Source organism: Drosophila suzukii, chromosome 4 (assembly GCF_043229965.1).
Source record: "Drosophila suzukii chromosome 4, CBGP_Dsuzu_IsoJpt1.0, whole genome shotgun sequence".
Taxonomy (NCBI): domain Eukaryota; kingdom Metazoa; phylum Arthropoda; class Insecta; order Diptera; family Drosophilidae; genus Drosophila; species Drosophila suzukii.
The window spans coordinates 2,496,779-2,514,134 of NC_092083.1; the positions used below are offsets into that span (position 1 = coordinate 2,496,779).

At 38.9% G+C, this 17,356-nt stretch overlaps 1 protein-coding gene across 2 annotated transcripts in view; it reads left to right on the top strand.

Annotated features, from left to right (window-relative positions):
* The window catches only part of PlexB (plexin B), a 31,057-nt gene that overhangs the window by 10,494 nt on the left and 3,207 nt on the right, over positions 1–17,356 (top strand). The window contains exons 2-3 of one of the 2 annotated variants that reach the window (XM_017088640.4): positions 3,319–8,091; positions 8,150–8,736. In XM_017088640.4, the coding sequence (XP_016944129.1) occupies positions 3,319–8,091; positions 8,150–8,736 (5,360 nt within the window). Of the gene's footprint in view, positions 1–3,318; positions 8,092–8,149; positions 8,737–17,356 lie in introns of those variants that run through there. The other variant, XM_036822744.3, reaches the window with a different exon arrangement.

Genomic DNA, 17,356 nt, shown 5'->3' on the forward strand with positions numbered 1-17,356 from the left:
AAAAAAAATACGATTAAGGTTCGAAAACGCTTCCCTTTACCTGTTAAATACTTTTCGACGAAACTAGTACACCCTTTTACTCCACTTTTATTTTATAAATTTTTTGAAGTATATTTTTGCTCATTTCTTTGGGAGTTGTAGGATGTAGTTGTCCGATCCGGCGCGTTTCGACTTATATACTATCTGCAATAGAAATAAGACTTTAGGGAAGGTTTCATTCATACCGATAGCTTCACAACTAAGAAACTAGTTTACGTAGAAACGGACAGACGGACATGGATAGATCGACTCGTCTAGTGGTGCTGATCAAGAATATATAACTTATGGGGTCTGAAGCGTATTTCTCACTGTGTTGGAAACTTCAGAATGAAATCATTATAAATTGTAACTTCGATATTTTTTGTCATATTAACTTCTAATCATGGGAATATCAATCTTTAGATATTTCCGAATTTCGAAAAAAATATAAGAAAATCTGACGACCTTAACATAAAGCTGTCAATGGAGCGATCGGTTAATTAATGTCGAAATAATACAAAAAAATAATATATTTCGATTTCGGTAAACATTTCTGTACTTAGTTATTAGTTTTCTAAAATTCGGAAAGCTCTGTACATACAATGCTCCCACGGAAACAACTACCTGCAAGGGTATAAAAACTTCGTATTGCCGAAGATAGCTTTCTTTCTGGTTTTTTTGTAAACCTCTTTTGTTATTTATAATGCGGTATTTTATTTTTTTGGTTTTGTATAACTAATTTACTGAAATTAAATATAAGTTTTAAATATATTATAGTTATATATAGTACACTTATTTCACAGGAATAAATCAAAAACTCTATATAAACGATTTACATAATTTAACTGCTTGTAACTAATTAATTATAGTATCACTTACCTGTCTTAAACTTATAAACGCACTTGTAAACTTAAAGTTGCCGTTGCACCTTTTTTAAACGTTTGTTTTCTGACGATTTACGCCAAAAAAAATACATCTTCTTTCTAACTCCTTAACGCGTTTTTGTTTTGTTTTTCTAAGGCGTATTAGCATGAGAGAATAACGGAAATCGAATTCCGACTCTGCGAACGCTGATTAACGGCAAAGAACACTAGATTATAAGACAAAGAAAAAGAGGGATGTCTACGAATATCTGCTTCTCCGTCCCGACGTCGTCAGCGGCAGATTAAATTTGCCTGCTGAGATGTCACCCAGAACTGACTACAGAATTGAAGGAATTGTTAAGAGTACCAACACAACCGAAAGTGAATGAGTGCATCTTTTCAGAGTTTAAGCACTTTGTGGATACAATGACCGCGTTAGGCAGAACTATTCTTACGAAGATAGTAAAAGTACATAATTAAAAATCATTATGCAAAAATTCTTGCATCATCGCCATGTTCACAGTGTATGTGTAAGTGGCTACAGAATTTGGCATTAGAGTCAAAACAAGGGAGAACGCTTTGGTCGAGTACCTCGACTATCAGATAACCGTTACTCAGCTAAAGGGACCAACGGGAAATGGAGATATGCCAGCATTAAAGCGAGATTGAAATGCGCCACCTACCCGCGATCTCAATATATGGTTATGTGGGCTGTAGACAGATTTAGGCGTTATGGGCGTTATTAACAAAACTAATACATTTCAGTTAAAATTTTTTATCTAGCATGAACATTTTGGGCGCCACAGGTTTGGGCAGTTTGTGGGCGGGGCATCTTCGCGTAACAAACTTGCAATGCGTACAAGGCTACGGAATCTAAATCTGAAATCCCAATTCTCTATCCTCTAGATATCCGCGTTCATACTTACGATTTTTTGAAGTTTTTGGGCGGTTTGTGGGCGTTAAAGTTAATCGATAGGTACTGATAAGGACAATACATTTCAGATAAAAATTTTATTCTAGCATCAAAACTGTAGAAGCCACAGTTTTGGGCGGTTAGTGGGCATGGCACATTGCTGAAACAAACTTGCGCTGCGCAGGAATCTCAGGAATCTACATGCCTAATCCCAGTATTGTAGCTCTTATAGTTTCCGAGATCTCAGCGTTCATACGGACATGGCTAGATCTACGAGTAACAGGTATAAATAAAGTATACATTTAGTACATACATTGAGTACAGAAAAAATTGTACATATTTTCACAGTGAGGTATTCATTTGCTGTTTTAAAAGCATTCGTTCTTTGACGTGAGACATGAGTTTTAAACAAGCTTTTATGGATGCGAAATTAAGTTGAGGTATTTTCTATCAGCCACGCCCAAAAACTCCCTTGTCGCTAAAGCATGTCCACATTATTCAAGATTTTGTTTTAGTGTAAATTAAAATGGATTTTATTTATTAATAATTATCCAAATGCTAAGGATCGTACCCAATCGCACTGTTAATTAAAGTTACGACTAACTTAGTTAAGAAAGCCACTCCCACTCTAACGATCACAAACTGCCCAACATTTTGGCGCTTACAGTTTTGATGCTAAAACAAAACAAGAAAGGAAGTTTGCTTCGGCAAGCCGAAGTTTGTAAGCCCTTGCAGTTATAATTATAAAATTTAATTCAAAATTCTTAAAAATACAAAAAAAAAATTTTCAATACTATAAGATAATATGTCAAAAAACACCGAAGCTATAATTTGTTTCATATTATTTTCCCACCAATTTTCCGATCGCTGCTACGACAGCTATATGATATAGTCGTGCGATTTTGATTAAATTAAATTCAAAATTCAGAACTAATTAAAAAATGTTATTTCCAAGCTTAGGAGGTTATGTGTTACAAAACACCAAAGAAATATTTTCTTAAAATTTTTTTTTCGATTATTCCTATGGGAGCTATAAGATATAGTTGTCCGATCCGGCTGGTTCCGACTTATATACTACCTGCAAAAGAAAGAAGATTTTCACCCCAATAGCTTTAAAACTGAGAGACTAGTTTGCGTAGAAACGGACGGACAGAAGGACATGGCTAGATCGAATCGTCTAGTGATGCTGATCAAGAATATATATACATTGTGGGGTCGGAAACGTCTCCTTCACTGCGTTACAAACTTCTGACTGAAGTCATTATACCCACTGCAAGGGTATACAATTTATTTGAAAGGTCTGGTTTCGTCGACCAATATAGATTGGCCTAAAAAATTGTCACGTCCACTCTAGCGCTCACAAACCGCCCAAAACTGTGGCGCCCACAGTTTTAATGCTAAAATATGTATTTTAACAAAAATGTTTTGTTTTTTGTCAATATCCATCGATTTGCTTAAAAATACGTTTCTTGTCAGATTGGTAATTATGATAACAAATGATATACTCTTATTTTTTATTTACAGGAGCCTGCGAAATTTACAGCCTGCCACGGTTTCCATCAACGCCTCAGTTTGTCGCAGTTCCGTTAGCTGCAAATGATGAAAATGCATCAACATATGCATTTGTAGGTCCTGCACGATATTCATGGAAAGAGGAGGATATTTTATATGTGGGAACCACGTTCACGAACGTTGGGGATTATCGCCATGACGTACCTGCCATTTCGTCCCGTCGTCTTGATGATTTAAACTACGCAGAGTTCTCAATACAGCAGTCAATTATAAATATCGATGTCAAATACCGGGATCATTTCTTGGTCGATTATGTTTATGGCTTTAACTCTTCTGAATATGCGTACTTTATTATTGTTCAAAAAAAATCACATTTAGCTGATGAGGCAGGTTATGTAACCCGTTTGGCTCGTATATGTATTACAGATCCCAATTATGACAGCTATACTGAAATAACAGTTCAATGTACGGCAACTGAAAACCATATTGACTACAATATACTACGCGATGCCAAAATAACCCCTGCGAGCCAAAAATTAGCTCAGAAAATGGGCATAAAAAAGGATGATCACGTGTTAGTAACTGTTTTTTCGCCCTCGAAAGAGATAAGCAATCAGCCAGAAAGCAAATCAGCTATGTGCATATATAGCATAAAAGATATTGAGGACATGTTTATTGAAAATATCCATCTGTGCTTTAACGGAACCATAAAGGATCGAAATTTGGGTTATATATCGGGCACTATTAATGACGGCCGGTGCCCAATAGTTGGCTCGCTCGGTAACATATACAACTTTTGTTCTGTAGGACTTAAGATAAGCGGAGTGTCCCCTATTACAACACAGGCTCTCTTTCATTTTGATAATGTGTCAGTTACGTCAGTGACCGCAACTTCAACGACTGATCAACAGCATTCCCTTGCTTTTCTTGGAACAGATAATGGAGTGATAAAAAAAGTTTTATTATCTGGTCAAAGCCCAGGTGAGTACGAAGAAATAGTCGTGGACGCTGGAAATCGGATACTACCCAACACTATGATGTCGCCCAAAAAAGATTTCCTTTACGTTCTATCTCAGCGTAAAATAACTAAACTCCGAATCGAGCACTGTTCTGTATACACAAATTGTTCAGCTTGCTTGGAGTCTCGAGATCCTTTCTGTGGATGGTGTTCCTTGGAAAAACGGTGCACTGTGCGGTCAACTTGTCAGCGAGATACGTCAGCATCGCGATGGCTTTCATTGGGCAGTGGACAGCAGTGCATTGAGTTTGAATCTATTATCCCGGAGAAAATACCAATAACTGATCTAACACACCTGCACTTAATAATTCGAACGCTGCCCGAACCTTTTAATGCAAAATATCGATGTGTCTTCGGAAACTCTACCCCTATTGATGCCGAAATCCTGGACAATGGACTTGGATGTGCTACGCCCCCACTAGATGAAAGACCAGTAATACCAACTAATACAGACCATGTTTTGGTGCCATTGTCCGTAAGAAGTTCGGAGACAAATAAGGACTTTGTATCCAGATATTTTGCATTCTTTGACTGTTCGCATCATGGAAATTGCCAAGAATGTCTGCACAGTTCATGGGGCTGCAATTGGTGTATTTTTGACAATAAATGTGTTCACCAATCATTACAATGCCGTAATATAGAAAATGCTGTAAGTAGTGTTGCTCAATGCCCCCATTTAAAAAACAATCGTCCGGCGATTCTTTTACCGGTGCGTGTGCCAAAAGAAATTCGTCTAGAGATAGAAAACTTACCAAAACCCAAAAGCGCTCACGCTGGATTCTTATGTACAATCCATATTGAAGCTGCTCAGATGCTATTGCCTGCGCACATTGAGTCGAACAAGATTGTTGTTTGTGAAAAAACACCGTATTTCTACGAGACTAATACACATGAATACCAAGCAAGGGTTGTAATTACATGGAATTTTCAGCACTACGTGGACACCGCAAATGTTACATTATATAAGTGCGACGTACTGGGCTCTCATCGTGATCATGCTGATTGCAGCTTGTGTGTCACTCGTGATCCAAAATACCAATGTGCTTGGTGCAGCAACTCATGTGTATATAATGAGACTTGCATATCAGACAGTGATCGCTCTATTAGTGCACGATCAAAAACTACTAAAGAAAACGAGTGCCCTTTACCAAGGATCGATATTATTAAACCGTTATCGGGACCTATTGAGGGTGGTACCCTTATTACAATCGAAGGCAGTAATTTGGGTATTCGCGAAGAAGATGTGCGTGGGAAAATATTTATCGGGTCTGTGCCTTGTGAACTAGTCAACTACCAAATTTCGGTAAAGATCGAATGCCGCACTGGAGCAGTGATGTATGAAATGTCAGCGCCTATAAAGGTTGCCAATGATGCAGGGTATACTGAATCTAGTGTACAGTTTCATTTTAAAAATGTGTTGTTAACAGGATTATATCCCACGATTGGACCCAGGTCTGGAGGAACACAATTGTCATTAATAGGAAAGTTTTTGAACATTGGATCAACCATGCGTGCATTTTTAGATGAGTATGAGTGTCATATAAATGTTACACAGGCTTCGTCATCTCAAGTAAGTTGTACTACATCAGAGGCGACCCAGCCAGAACCAATAAGGTCTCTACACCTGGTAATTGACGGTGCCAATCGAACTTTAGAATGTCAGATGTCACCCGGAGGTATTACCAATAAAAATCCGACACGAAGTAATTTTGGTACTTACCAATTCCGTACGCCACCAAGGCAGCCCTGTTCTATATTTAACTATACCCAGGATCCGCGCATAATGCAAATCAAGCCTCTACGCAGTTTTGTAAGTGGTGGTCGCGTCCTGACCGTTCATGGAATATATCTTGATTCAATTCAAAAACCTGAACTTGAGGTTTTTTTTGATAATGAAAGAGTAAACAAAACGTCTTGCGTAGTAATCAATTCGAATCAAATGGAATGCCCATCTCCTCCAGTAAATTATAAATTTCAAGCCTTTAAAAGTTCAAACAGAGTGATGGATTCTGAATTTGATTTTAAAAATTCTTCTCATTTAACTGAAAGTGGGCTTCAAAATGAGTTTACTAGGCAAAAGCGAAGAGCGGACTTCGTAGACAACTTTCACATATACACAACAGGGGGAACTGCGCCTAGCTATTTCGTCAATAATAATATGGATGTTACAACTTTTGTAAAAGTCCATGAAACGCAACTGAATTTACAACTTAGTTTTGTAATGGACAATGTACAGCTTGTTCGAGACTTAAATAAATATTTTCATGATATTAGGAGCACTATTGTTTATTTAGCTGATCCCAAGTATTTACCATTTCCAAATGACGGCATCAAACTATACAAGGGTGACAGCTTGGTTATTGAAGGTGAGCTACTAAATTTGGCAGCTGATGAATACGACGTTAATGTAACCATTGGTACCACTCAATGCAATATTACCAGTCTAGCACTAACTCAACTTTTGTGCATTCCACCGGAGCATCAACCACTCCCAACTGATGAAAATGGTGTGGATCAATCGACAGATTTACCTCTAGTTGTGGTTAAAGTAGGACGAAATCTGCGTTTCGTCATAGGATATCTGAAGTATGATTTAAATAAACCCTATGTTTTTTCTCATGCCTTGTTTGTCGTTGTGTTGACGGTGGCAGTACTTGTCATCGTTCTGGTTATCGTACTGATAATATTCAGGAGGAAATCGACACAAGCAGAACGTGAATACAAACGCATTCAGATACAGATGATTACATTAGAAAGCAACGTCCGTTCTGAGTGTAAACAGGCATTTGCTGAACTACAAACGGACATGACCGATCTAACAGCTGATTTGGAGAGCACCGGTATACCAACGTTAGATCACGTCAACTATATTATGAAAGTATTTTTTCCCGGTGTATCAGATCATCCTATTCTAAATTCTCCAAAATTTCGTGGAAGTAGCCCGCACACTAACTATGATGCAGCTATGATACAATTTGAGCAACTTATTGGTAACAAGTATTTTTTACTAATGTTCATAGAAACTTTAGAAGCTCAAAGGTCGTCTTTCTCAATACGCGATCGAGTTAACGTAGCCTCATTACTTATGGTTGTTCTAATGAATAAAATGGAATATGCAACAGAAATTTTAAAGTCCCTTTTATTGCGATTAATTGACAAATCGCTTGCCAGCAAACATCCTCAGCTAATGCTACGACGCACTGAGAGCGTAGTTGAAAAAATGTTAACTAACTACTTAGCAATTTGTATGTACGACTACCTGAAAGAATATGCTGGATCCAATTTATTTTTGCTGTTCAAGGCAATCAAGCATCAAATTGAAAAGGGTTTGGTGGACGCAATAACAAACGATGCTCGCTATTCACTTTCAGAAGAACGGCTTCTTCACGAACAAGTTACCCATTCTGTTGTAATATTGCACATTTTACAAGATGATCTTGATGAAAAAGTCCAATGTCGTGTGAACGACTGGGATACCATATCCCAAGTTAAATTAAAAATCCTCGACGCGATTTTTAAAAATACTCCGTTTTCTATGAGACCATCTGTACACGAAGTTGACTTAGAATGGAGGCATGGAAGAGGAGGTCATCTCACATTACAAGATGAAGACCTAACTACAAAAACAATTAATGGATGGAAACGCCTCAACACATTGGCCCATTACGGAGTAAAAGAATCGGCTGTGATGTCACTTATAGCAAGGCAAAATGATAGCTACCATATACCGTATGGAAAAAACCAAAATCCAGCACCTTACCACAATTGTAAGTTTTAAACTCAACTTAATAAAATAATAAACATAGCTATATTCTTTTATTGCAGTTTATTTTATAAATAATTCGCAAAGCCATATTATAATTAATAATGACATCGAGTCAGGATTGCAGCAACCTCGACTTTACCATCTTATCAAGCCCATTATACCTGATCATTATATGAACATTAAAAACTCTGCCTTATCTGGAGCTTCGCCAGCAATGCAATCATCGCATTGCGTAAATAATTGTAATGAGAGGGTAAACAAAACGATACCAGAGGTCTACTTAACACGTCTTTTGGCCACTAAGGGAACTATACAAAAATTTGTTGATGATTTCTTTTCAATTATTTTAACCGTAAATGAGGAGTTACCACCTGCAGTGAAATGGCTTTTTGATTTACTAGATGAAGCTGCGCGACGTCATGACATTGCTGATACGGATATTGTACACGCTTGGAAATCAAATTGTTTGCCCCTTCGATTCTGGGTTAATTTTATAAAGAATCCAGATTTTATATTTGACGTAAATAAAACGTATTGTGTGGATTCCTGTTTGAGTGTCATTGCGCAAACTTTTATGGATGCCTGCTCAACTTCAGAGCACAGACTTGGAAAAGATTCTCCGTCGAATAAGTTGTTATTTGCAAAAGTGAGTATGAAACTGAAAATAATTGTTTAATGTTTTTACTCGTACCTTGTAATAGTTAGCTCATTGTATGTCTTTGCAGATGGTATTATTATTAAACAGGGTTGACCCATGATACCGCACTGTTTTTAAAGTTTATTGGGTACTTTTTTTCTTTGTTTTTGAACGATTTATACATTATTATACCCGTTACTCGTAGAGTAAAAGGGTATACTAGATTCGTCGGAAAGTATGTAACAGGCAGAAGGAAGCGTTTCCGACCCCATAAAGTATATATATTCTTGATCAGGATCACTAGCCGAGTCGATCTAGCCATGTCCGTCTGTCCGTCTGTCCGTCTGTCCGTCTGTCCGTCTGTCCGTATGAACGCTGAGATCTCGGAAACTATGAGAGTTACAATACTGGGATTAGGCACGCAGATTCCTGAGATTCCTGCGCAGCGCAAGTTTGTTTCAGTAGAGTGCCACGCCCACTCTAACGCCCACAAACCGCCCAAAACTGTGGCTCCTACAGTTTTGATGCTAGAATAAAAATTTTAACTGAAATGTAATGTTCTCATCAATACCTATCGATTGACCTAAAAAAAAGTTTGCCACGCCCACTTTAACGCCCACAAACCGCGAAAACCTGTGACGCCCACAATTTTTATGCTAGATAAAAAATTTTAACTGAAATGTATTCGTCTCGTCATTACCTATCGATTGATTCAAAAAAAAGTTTGCCACGCCCACTTTAACGCCCACAAACCGCAAAAACCTGTGACGCCCACAATTTTCATGCTAGATAAAAAATTTTAACTGAAATGTATTGGTCTCGTCAATATCTATCGATTGATCCAAAAAATTTGCCACGCCCACTCTAACGCCCATAACGCTTAAATCTGTATACCGCCGGTAGGTGGCGCATTTTAATCTCGCTTTGCTGCTTGCATATCTCCATATAGCTGAGTAACGTGTATCTGATAGTCGAGGTACTCGACTATAGCGTTCTTCCTTGTTTACTAGGTAAATTTATTTATTTTTTTAAATAAAAAAATTATGGTTTTTTATTGTAGAGCTCGTCGTTGTAGAGCTTCATAAAAAAGTAACCCAAAGTTAGCTACGATTCCGGTCAACTGAGTGATCGCAATTAAAAATGTAATTATAATTTTAATGGAGATGAATGCAGAGTTCGTAAGAACTAAAATAATTTGAAAGACTAGGAAACGCTGTAATCGAGTCCATCGGCTTGTACATCCCCGTTACTCAGTTAACTAATGGTGCTATTTAAACCATTTTTGGCCGCACTAGTAAAATCTACAAGTCAAATTTGAACTCTAGCTTTAAAATTACGATCCGATTTGAACGATTTGTCTTGAATTGGGTATTAATTAACGAAACAAACATTTAAGGGTTGAAGGTGTACTTTTTAAATTAAATCACGCATTTTTTAACAGCTATACCAATATAAATTAATTTTATAAGACCAGGTTATCCCGCATCTTTGCTTACAATGGATTATTTGGCGGATATCTATTAGCGTTAAACTATCAAGAAGAAGAGGACTTCCTCGGATAACAATTGGGGAGAAGAGAGGAAATGTTTTGTTTTGTCCCGATAGCTTAAAAAATTAGAGACTTTAAAACGAAGAAACGGACGGACGAACATGGCTTGACTGACTTAACTGTTGATGCTGGCCAAAAAAATGTATATTTTATTTTTTATTTTATAAAAGTAGAAGGTACTATTCTGCAAGTGTATACAATTTCGCGTATGAAAGATTTGAAGCTTTATATGTACAATGGTTATGTTTTTGTAATTTTGTTTTAGCAAAAATGTTTGAGATAAGTCCAATGACGTAGGCCTCTTAAAATAATATGTGGACAAACATAGGTTTTTTGTATTCCAAGCTATACTGCGGAATCTGTAGGTGATGGAACACAAGTTTGTAGGGGAATTTTACTCAGGAGGATCCAATTATCATGGAAAACTAGAAATGGTTCGAGGAAAATTTTACAAAGTTCAATTTAGTGTTCCTGTGTAATGAACCCATAATTTTGAATGTACAGTGTAATTATACAAGTATATATGTTGTTAAACGAGACATCTCATAGATCTCATTTATTGGGACTACAACTTTCTGTCACTCACTCTCAGTAAGAACAACAAAATATTGTACTTTATTTTTAAAGTTATGAAAAATACTGTACAGATAGAAATTAGTTCAGTACAATACCGTACAGTACTGTTGAGTGAGAATTGACTACATTCATGCAGACCTCGAGATCGCAACCAATGTTGCTCAACATTACCAACATCCAAAAAATCAAGGAGTAGTAGTACCAGGCGCACAGTTGCTGATCAGCATTCAGCAGATTCTATTCAATGTCAACGGATGATTCACGACCACTAACTCACCGCTCTACTTGACGTTTCACTGACCCGCCAAGCGGTCTGCGAATTCTGTAGTGTCAGGGCCCAAGGAAACTAATAGCATAAAAACCAAGAAAGGACCCTTGCAGGTCGTTCCTATGGAAGCAATGTATGCAAAAAGCTTTCCAATTTTTAGAATATTAAAAAATAACTACAGAAGCTGAAGAGAATATGATCAAAAATAATTATCCAATCGATCCTATGGCAGCTATATGATATAGTCGTCTGATTTTTCTAAAATTGTATTCAAAATTGTGAAATTTTTAAAAGAGTGACGCTCCCAAGAGTATCATACATGTCAAAAAACACGAACCTTTTTTTATAGATATTATTTTATTATGTTCCCAATAATTCCTATATTGTTGTCCGTACCTGTAATAGAAAGGTTTAATCCAGATACCTTTAAGACTGATAGACCAGATTGCGTAGAAACGGTCCGCAGATTGTAAAGCGCCACCGACACGCGATTTCAATGTATAGTAATGTGAGCGGCAGACATATTTAAGCGTAATGGGCGTTATATTGAGCGTTGCAAAGTATTTTTTTTTTTTTTGTTTTTCTATAGTTATTCTAGCATCAAAAGAGTGGGCGCCACAGTTTTGGTAAACTTGTGCGTGGCAAACTTTTTCTTTGGGTTCACCGATTGTTATTGACGTAACCAATATATTTCAGATAAAATTTGTATTCGTTAGAGTATTCGTGGCACATTAGCATATTCGCGTAACAAACGTTTGCTGCGTACGATTGTAAATCTGAAATATCAACTCTCTAACTCTATAGTTTCTGAGATCATAGCGGACAGATCACACGGTAGTACGGATATATGGACATGGCTAGATCGAGTCGGCTAGTGATCCTGATCAAGAATGTACGTTATATACCTTATGGGGTCTGAAACGGTTCCTTCAATCTGTTACATACTTTCCTCGAATTCAATATACCCTTTTACTCTACGAGTAACTGGTTAATAACTGGTAACTGGTAAATATAGACGATCACACCTTAAACATAAAAAACTTCTGATATAAACTTTACGTTACTCAGCTATAAGGAGTGCGAGAGGGATGGAGATATGCTTGAAGCAGATCTGCTTTTTTCCACTATCACACCTAGCCTATAGGGCTTCCTAGCCTATAGCGTCGCCTATCATATAGCGCCATTAGCGGCTTGGTGGCGTATTAGTGAAAACAACTGATTTTCTGCATGTGGTGTGATACCTCGATTGAATTTGCATAATATTGATTACATAGGAACACCAAATTAAATTTCGTGAAATTTCCACAAACAATTTCTAGTTTTCTAAGATATTTGGGTGCTCCTAAGTAAAAGTTCGATACAAACCTTTTTAAACCTTCGATGGCCGGTTCCGCGGTATGGCTGAGAATACAAAATTGTTTTCTGACATTTTGAATTATATGGCCCGCATAATTGGACTAATATTTTCGCTGAAACACACTCTCAATACATGAAGGCATTGTGAAAAACTAGACCACATCTTGAACCATTGCCCATGTCTTTGGAATTTACAAAATAATAAAAGAAGTGGGCGCTTGACGTGTTTAAGTGTTATGGTCGTTTGTGTGCGTTGGACTCGGCGTGGCACCCTGCTACTTAACTAAACTTGCGCTGCACAGGAAGCCCATACCAAGTCCCAACATTTTAGATCTTATAGTTTCCAAGATCTCAGCGTTCATACGGACAGCAAGACAGACGGACATGACTAGATCGACTCGGCTAGTGATCCTGATCAAGAATGTATATACTTTATGGCGTCAGAAACTCTTCCTTCTACCTGTTACATACTTTCCGACGAATCTAGAATACCCTTTTACTCCACTAGTAACGGGTATAATGACAGATGAAAAATTTCAAGACGTTAATTTCCTAAATTTGTATCTATTAAAAGTTATATGACAAGATTTACTGTAGCTTCTGCATAGCAGCTGAAATTATATTATTTTCAATTCAATGTTTCTGCCCAAACCAAATATTCGTATTTCCAGAACACTGGGTTTCTTACCATACCATGCTTGGTAAGGGGTTTTGTCAATCAAAGTAACATGTTGTCGACATGTTGGGCGACTGTTACGGAACCATGCTTCGTAAGGTGTTTTGTCAATCAAAGCAGATGTTGGCGACCTGTTCCTTATGTAACAAGCAGTTTGGATAGCATCCGCCTATCAAAACTCTTCTAGATTAGCGTGTACTAGTAACTAATCCCCCCACTTAGGCCACACTGGGTCCCATGTAATCACTGTGCAGATCCTTTTCCCTAGCTCATGGGTTATTGGGTTTCTCGGACCAGTTTGTCCTTTTTTTGAAAACGTTTGAGGTTATGCGCTGGGCAGAAGTATAGGAGGTGTTCAATGTTCTCCTCTTCGTCTGTCTCCTTACAGCTGCGGCAGTAGTCGTGGTTGCTGAGTCCCAGCCTACGCGCGTGAGGCCCTTTAAGACAATGGCCCGTGAGGCCATTTATAAGAGTGGAAATGTCTTCCCTGTTGCATAGTAGGAGAGTTTTGGTTTTTTTCGGGATGTAGTTTGGCCAAGTGAGCCTGGAATTGTGGCAAGTTAAGCTTGTGTTCCATCGGTTGTTGGGTGTACAATCTCTGCCTAAGGAGGAGCTTACAGGTAGCCATGGGCATACCAACCGTGTCCTTATCGCGAAGGATATTGGCGGTTGTCCCTTGTCTTGCTAGCTCGTCTGCTATGCAGTTGCCCTCATATTACGGTGTCCATGCACCCAAATGAGGTTGATTCTCAGATGAGTGGCCATCTCGTTCAGAGATTTGCGGCATTCAGAGATAGTGGCTGAGATAGCTGTGTAAAAGTTGAGGGTCCTTAGGGCTGCTTGACTGTCCGAAAAGATGTAAATGTCTGTGTCGTGATGTGAGGAGGGACTTGGCTTCCTGGATTACTATGACTTCCGCTTAAAAAACACACTGACTTGTTAGTATACTGGAGTGACTTGTTTAGCCTGTTGTCCAGGCCGCTGCTTCGCGGAGCCTCAGCGCTGTTGCTGACGCCCAGCTTTTAGCAAGTATGGCCAGGGGTTGAAGGTCGAGGATTGTGTTCAATGATTTAGTGGTGGTGGTGCGAAGCGCCCCACTGATGCAGAGCTCTGCGCTTCTTTGGATCTTGTGAAGCATCTTAAGGTAACAATTCTTTTCTAGGGAAGGCCATCAGACGATGTTTCCGTAAAAAAGAATGGCCCTGTCTATTGCAGTGTATAGTCAGTAAACTATTGCGGGGGAGAAACTTCACTTTCTCCCAATAGCTTTTTTACAAGCGAAGAGTGTAATAGCAGCTTTACGTGTGCGGTCTGTGCAGTCGTCCGTCCAATTGAGTTTTTTATGAAGTACTTTGCCTGGTTGCTAAGGGTTAGGCGCTTTTGGTGTAGTTTTGGGAGAGTTAAACTTGGTATCTTATACTTCCTTGTGAATAGAACTAGTTCGGTCTTTTCTGGGTTAATGTTGACTGTTGTCCTTTTGCACGGTTTCTGACAGTCCTGGTCGAGTGTGCAGATCCCATAGTGGAGTACACTACCCTGCTGGTAAGCATGGTATGTATGAGTCCCACTATAGGCCGCTTCATGCCCACTTCAGTCAAAGCACCAGTGATAGCCGTTGCGGTGACGTTGTTAAAGGCGCCTTATATGTCTAGAAAAGCTGCCAAAAAGTATTCCTAGTTGCGAAAACCCCTCTCTATACAAGATACTAGGAAGTGGAGGGCGGTATCTGTTGATCTGCCTTTACGGTACGCATGTTATGCGTTGGAGAGTAGGCTTGGGTTGGTAGTTCGTCTGATGTGGGTGTCAATTAGCCTTTCCAGGGTCTTCAACAAGAAGGAAGAGGGACTTATCGGGCGGAAGTCCTTTGAGGTATGTGGGAAGGTTTGCCGGCCTTTGGTCCTGGATGGAATGTGGTTTAGTGCTAGGTAGCCGTGGAAGATGGCTACCAGCCAAGGGAGGGATGTGTATAGTGTCGGTTGTAGTTGGGCCGGGAAAAACCCATCAGGGCCGGGGGACTTGAAGGGCTTGAGATATTGGCTATGCTCTGATCGTAGAGGGTCTCCTCTATGTAGAGGTCTGTTGACTAGGTTACAAAGATCCGCTGTACCCGGGTAACCCGGGTAAGGCTAACTTAGAACACCGTTTGAGCCCACCGTTTGAGTCTGAGTTATTTTTTTACCTCGGGCTCCCAGCCAGATTGACTCTCGGTACGAGTTACACCTTAGTCAAGCCCGGGGTGAGACAAGTGTTGGGGGGAAAGGGAAGAGGTAGGTTTAGCGTGTGGGGAGGGGAGTGAGTGTAAGGTATTTGTCAGAGGCGGCAGCACATTCGCGACGTCGGTACTGCTACGGCGCAGATACCCGCTGACTGTCCGGGGCTATTTATTTACGGTTACTGTTGGGCTTAGCGGTTGCCGGGCCGTACCAACTTCCACGCTTATTCATAGCTAGTGTGCAGAACCAGGGCGCTCGCTATCCGCAAACTGCGACCCGTTCGGTAGCCTTCACCTCGGCGCCCTCCAAGCCGTCTCACTAGCTCTTTGGCCAACTGGACAAGAGTAAACTTTACGCTTTTCAATTCAGATAACATTCCTTGTTTCGAGAGAATCATCAGGCTAGCGTAATTTAAATGGCCATTCCTATTACGCCTAACACTAGCATCGCTTTGCCTGGCTCCGAAACACTGTTCCGTTCAGACAAACAGCTTATTTTTCTTGAAACATTGCAAAATGTTCTCGCCATCCTGACTTAATTGCTCCGTTTTGAAATTAAGTTTTCTTTCATTCCCGGAACCCAGAACCGTGAAAGACTTAGTGTGATGCTGCTTCTTCGTTTTTTTCTTGTTCTTGACTTTGCATTCCCTCTTGTAAGGACCACTCTAGCCACAGTTGTAGCACTGCCTTCGTTTTCTGTAAGGAAGCCGCCGGAGCCCCACTTTAAATATGTCTGTCGCTCATTTCGGAAAGGTCCTAGTTCGCTTGCCCTGTGCTTTCCTTTTTCTAGTAGATTGGTTTTAAGCCGCTCCAGGGTGGGCAGCTTATCTCGTGTTCCCATGGGGATGACAAAGTTATCATAATCTTTGGATAAACTAGAGAGCAAGATTAAGACAGCCAGCTCCAAGAGCTTGTCCATAATTGAACAAAACGTATACGCACTCGCATATCCCGTCGTCCCTTGTCGTTTTGGACCATATTTCCCGACCATTTTCAGCCATCGGTCTTGAATCGGAAAAATTGGAGATCGAGTTTTATTTTCAATCAAAAAAAGAAAGGAAGTTATCTTCGGCAAGCCGAAGTTTGTATACCCTTATAGTTATAAGAAATAATTAATGTTAGTAACACCATGCTAGCTTCAGTGATAACAAATACAAAGTAAAATTAAATTCCTAATGCTAAAAAGTTAAAGTATTCTATATCCCAGAGTAAAAGAAATAACAATCAAAATCAACAAAGCAACAATTTTTTTAAAAATAATTATTTCATTTTTTCTTTGACTGTTTCTTTGACAGCTATATGTTAGAGTCGTCCGATTTTTATCAAATTTAATTCGAAATTCCCAATAGTATAAGATAATACGTAAAAAAAACACGGAAGCTATAATTTGTTTCATATTATTTTCCCACCAGTTTTCCGATCGTTCCTATGGCAGCTATATGATATAGTCTTCCGATTTTGATAAAATTAAATTCGAAATTCAGAACTAATTAAAAAATGTTACTTCCAAGCGTAGGAGGTCATATGTTGAAAAACACCAAAGATATAATTTAGAAATTTTTTTGTATAAAAACATAATAATATTACATAATAAGTAATTTTTATATGGTTATTCGTAGAGTAAAAGGGTATAATAGATTCGTCGGAAAGTATGTAACAGGCAGAAGGAAGCGTTTCCGACCACATAAAGTATATAAAAATAAAAATAAAGTATATAAAGATATATTCTTGATCAGGATCACTAGCACAGTCCGTCTGTCCGTCCAACCGGATGAACGCTGAGATCTCGGAAACTATAAGAGCTAGGCCGCCCAAAACTGTGGCTCCTACAATTTAGATGCTAGTATACAATTTTAACTGAATTGTACTGTTATTGTATTCTGTCTACCGCCCACATAACCATATATTGAGATCGCGGGTAGGTGGCGCATTTCAATCTCGCTTTCCTGCTTGCACATCTCAATTTCCCTTTTGTCCCTTTATCTGAGTAAC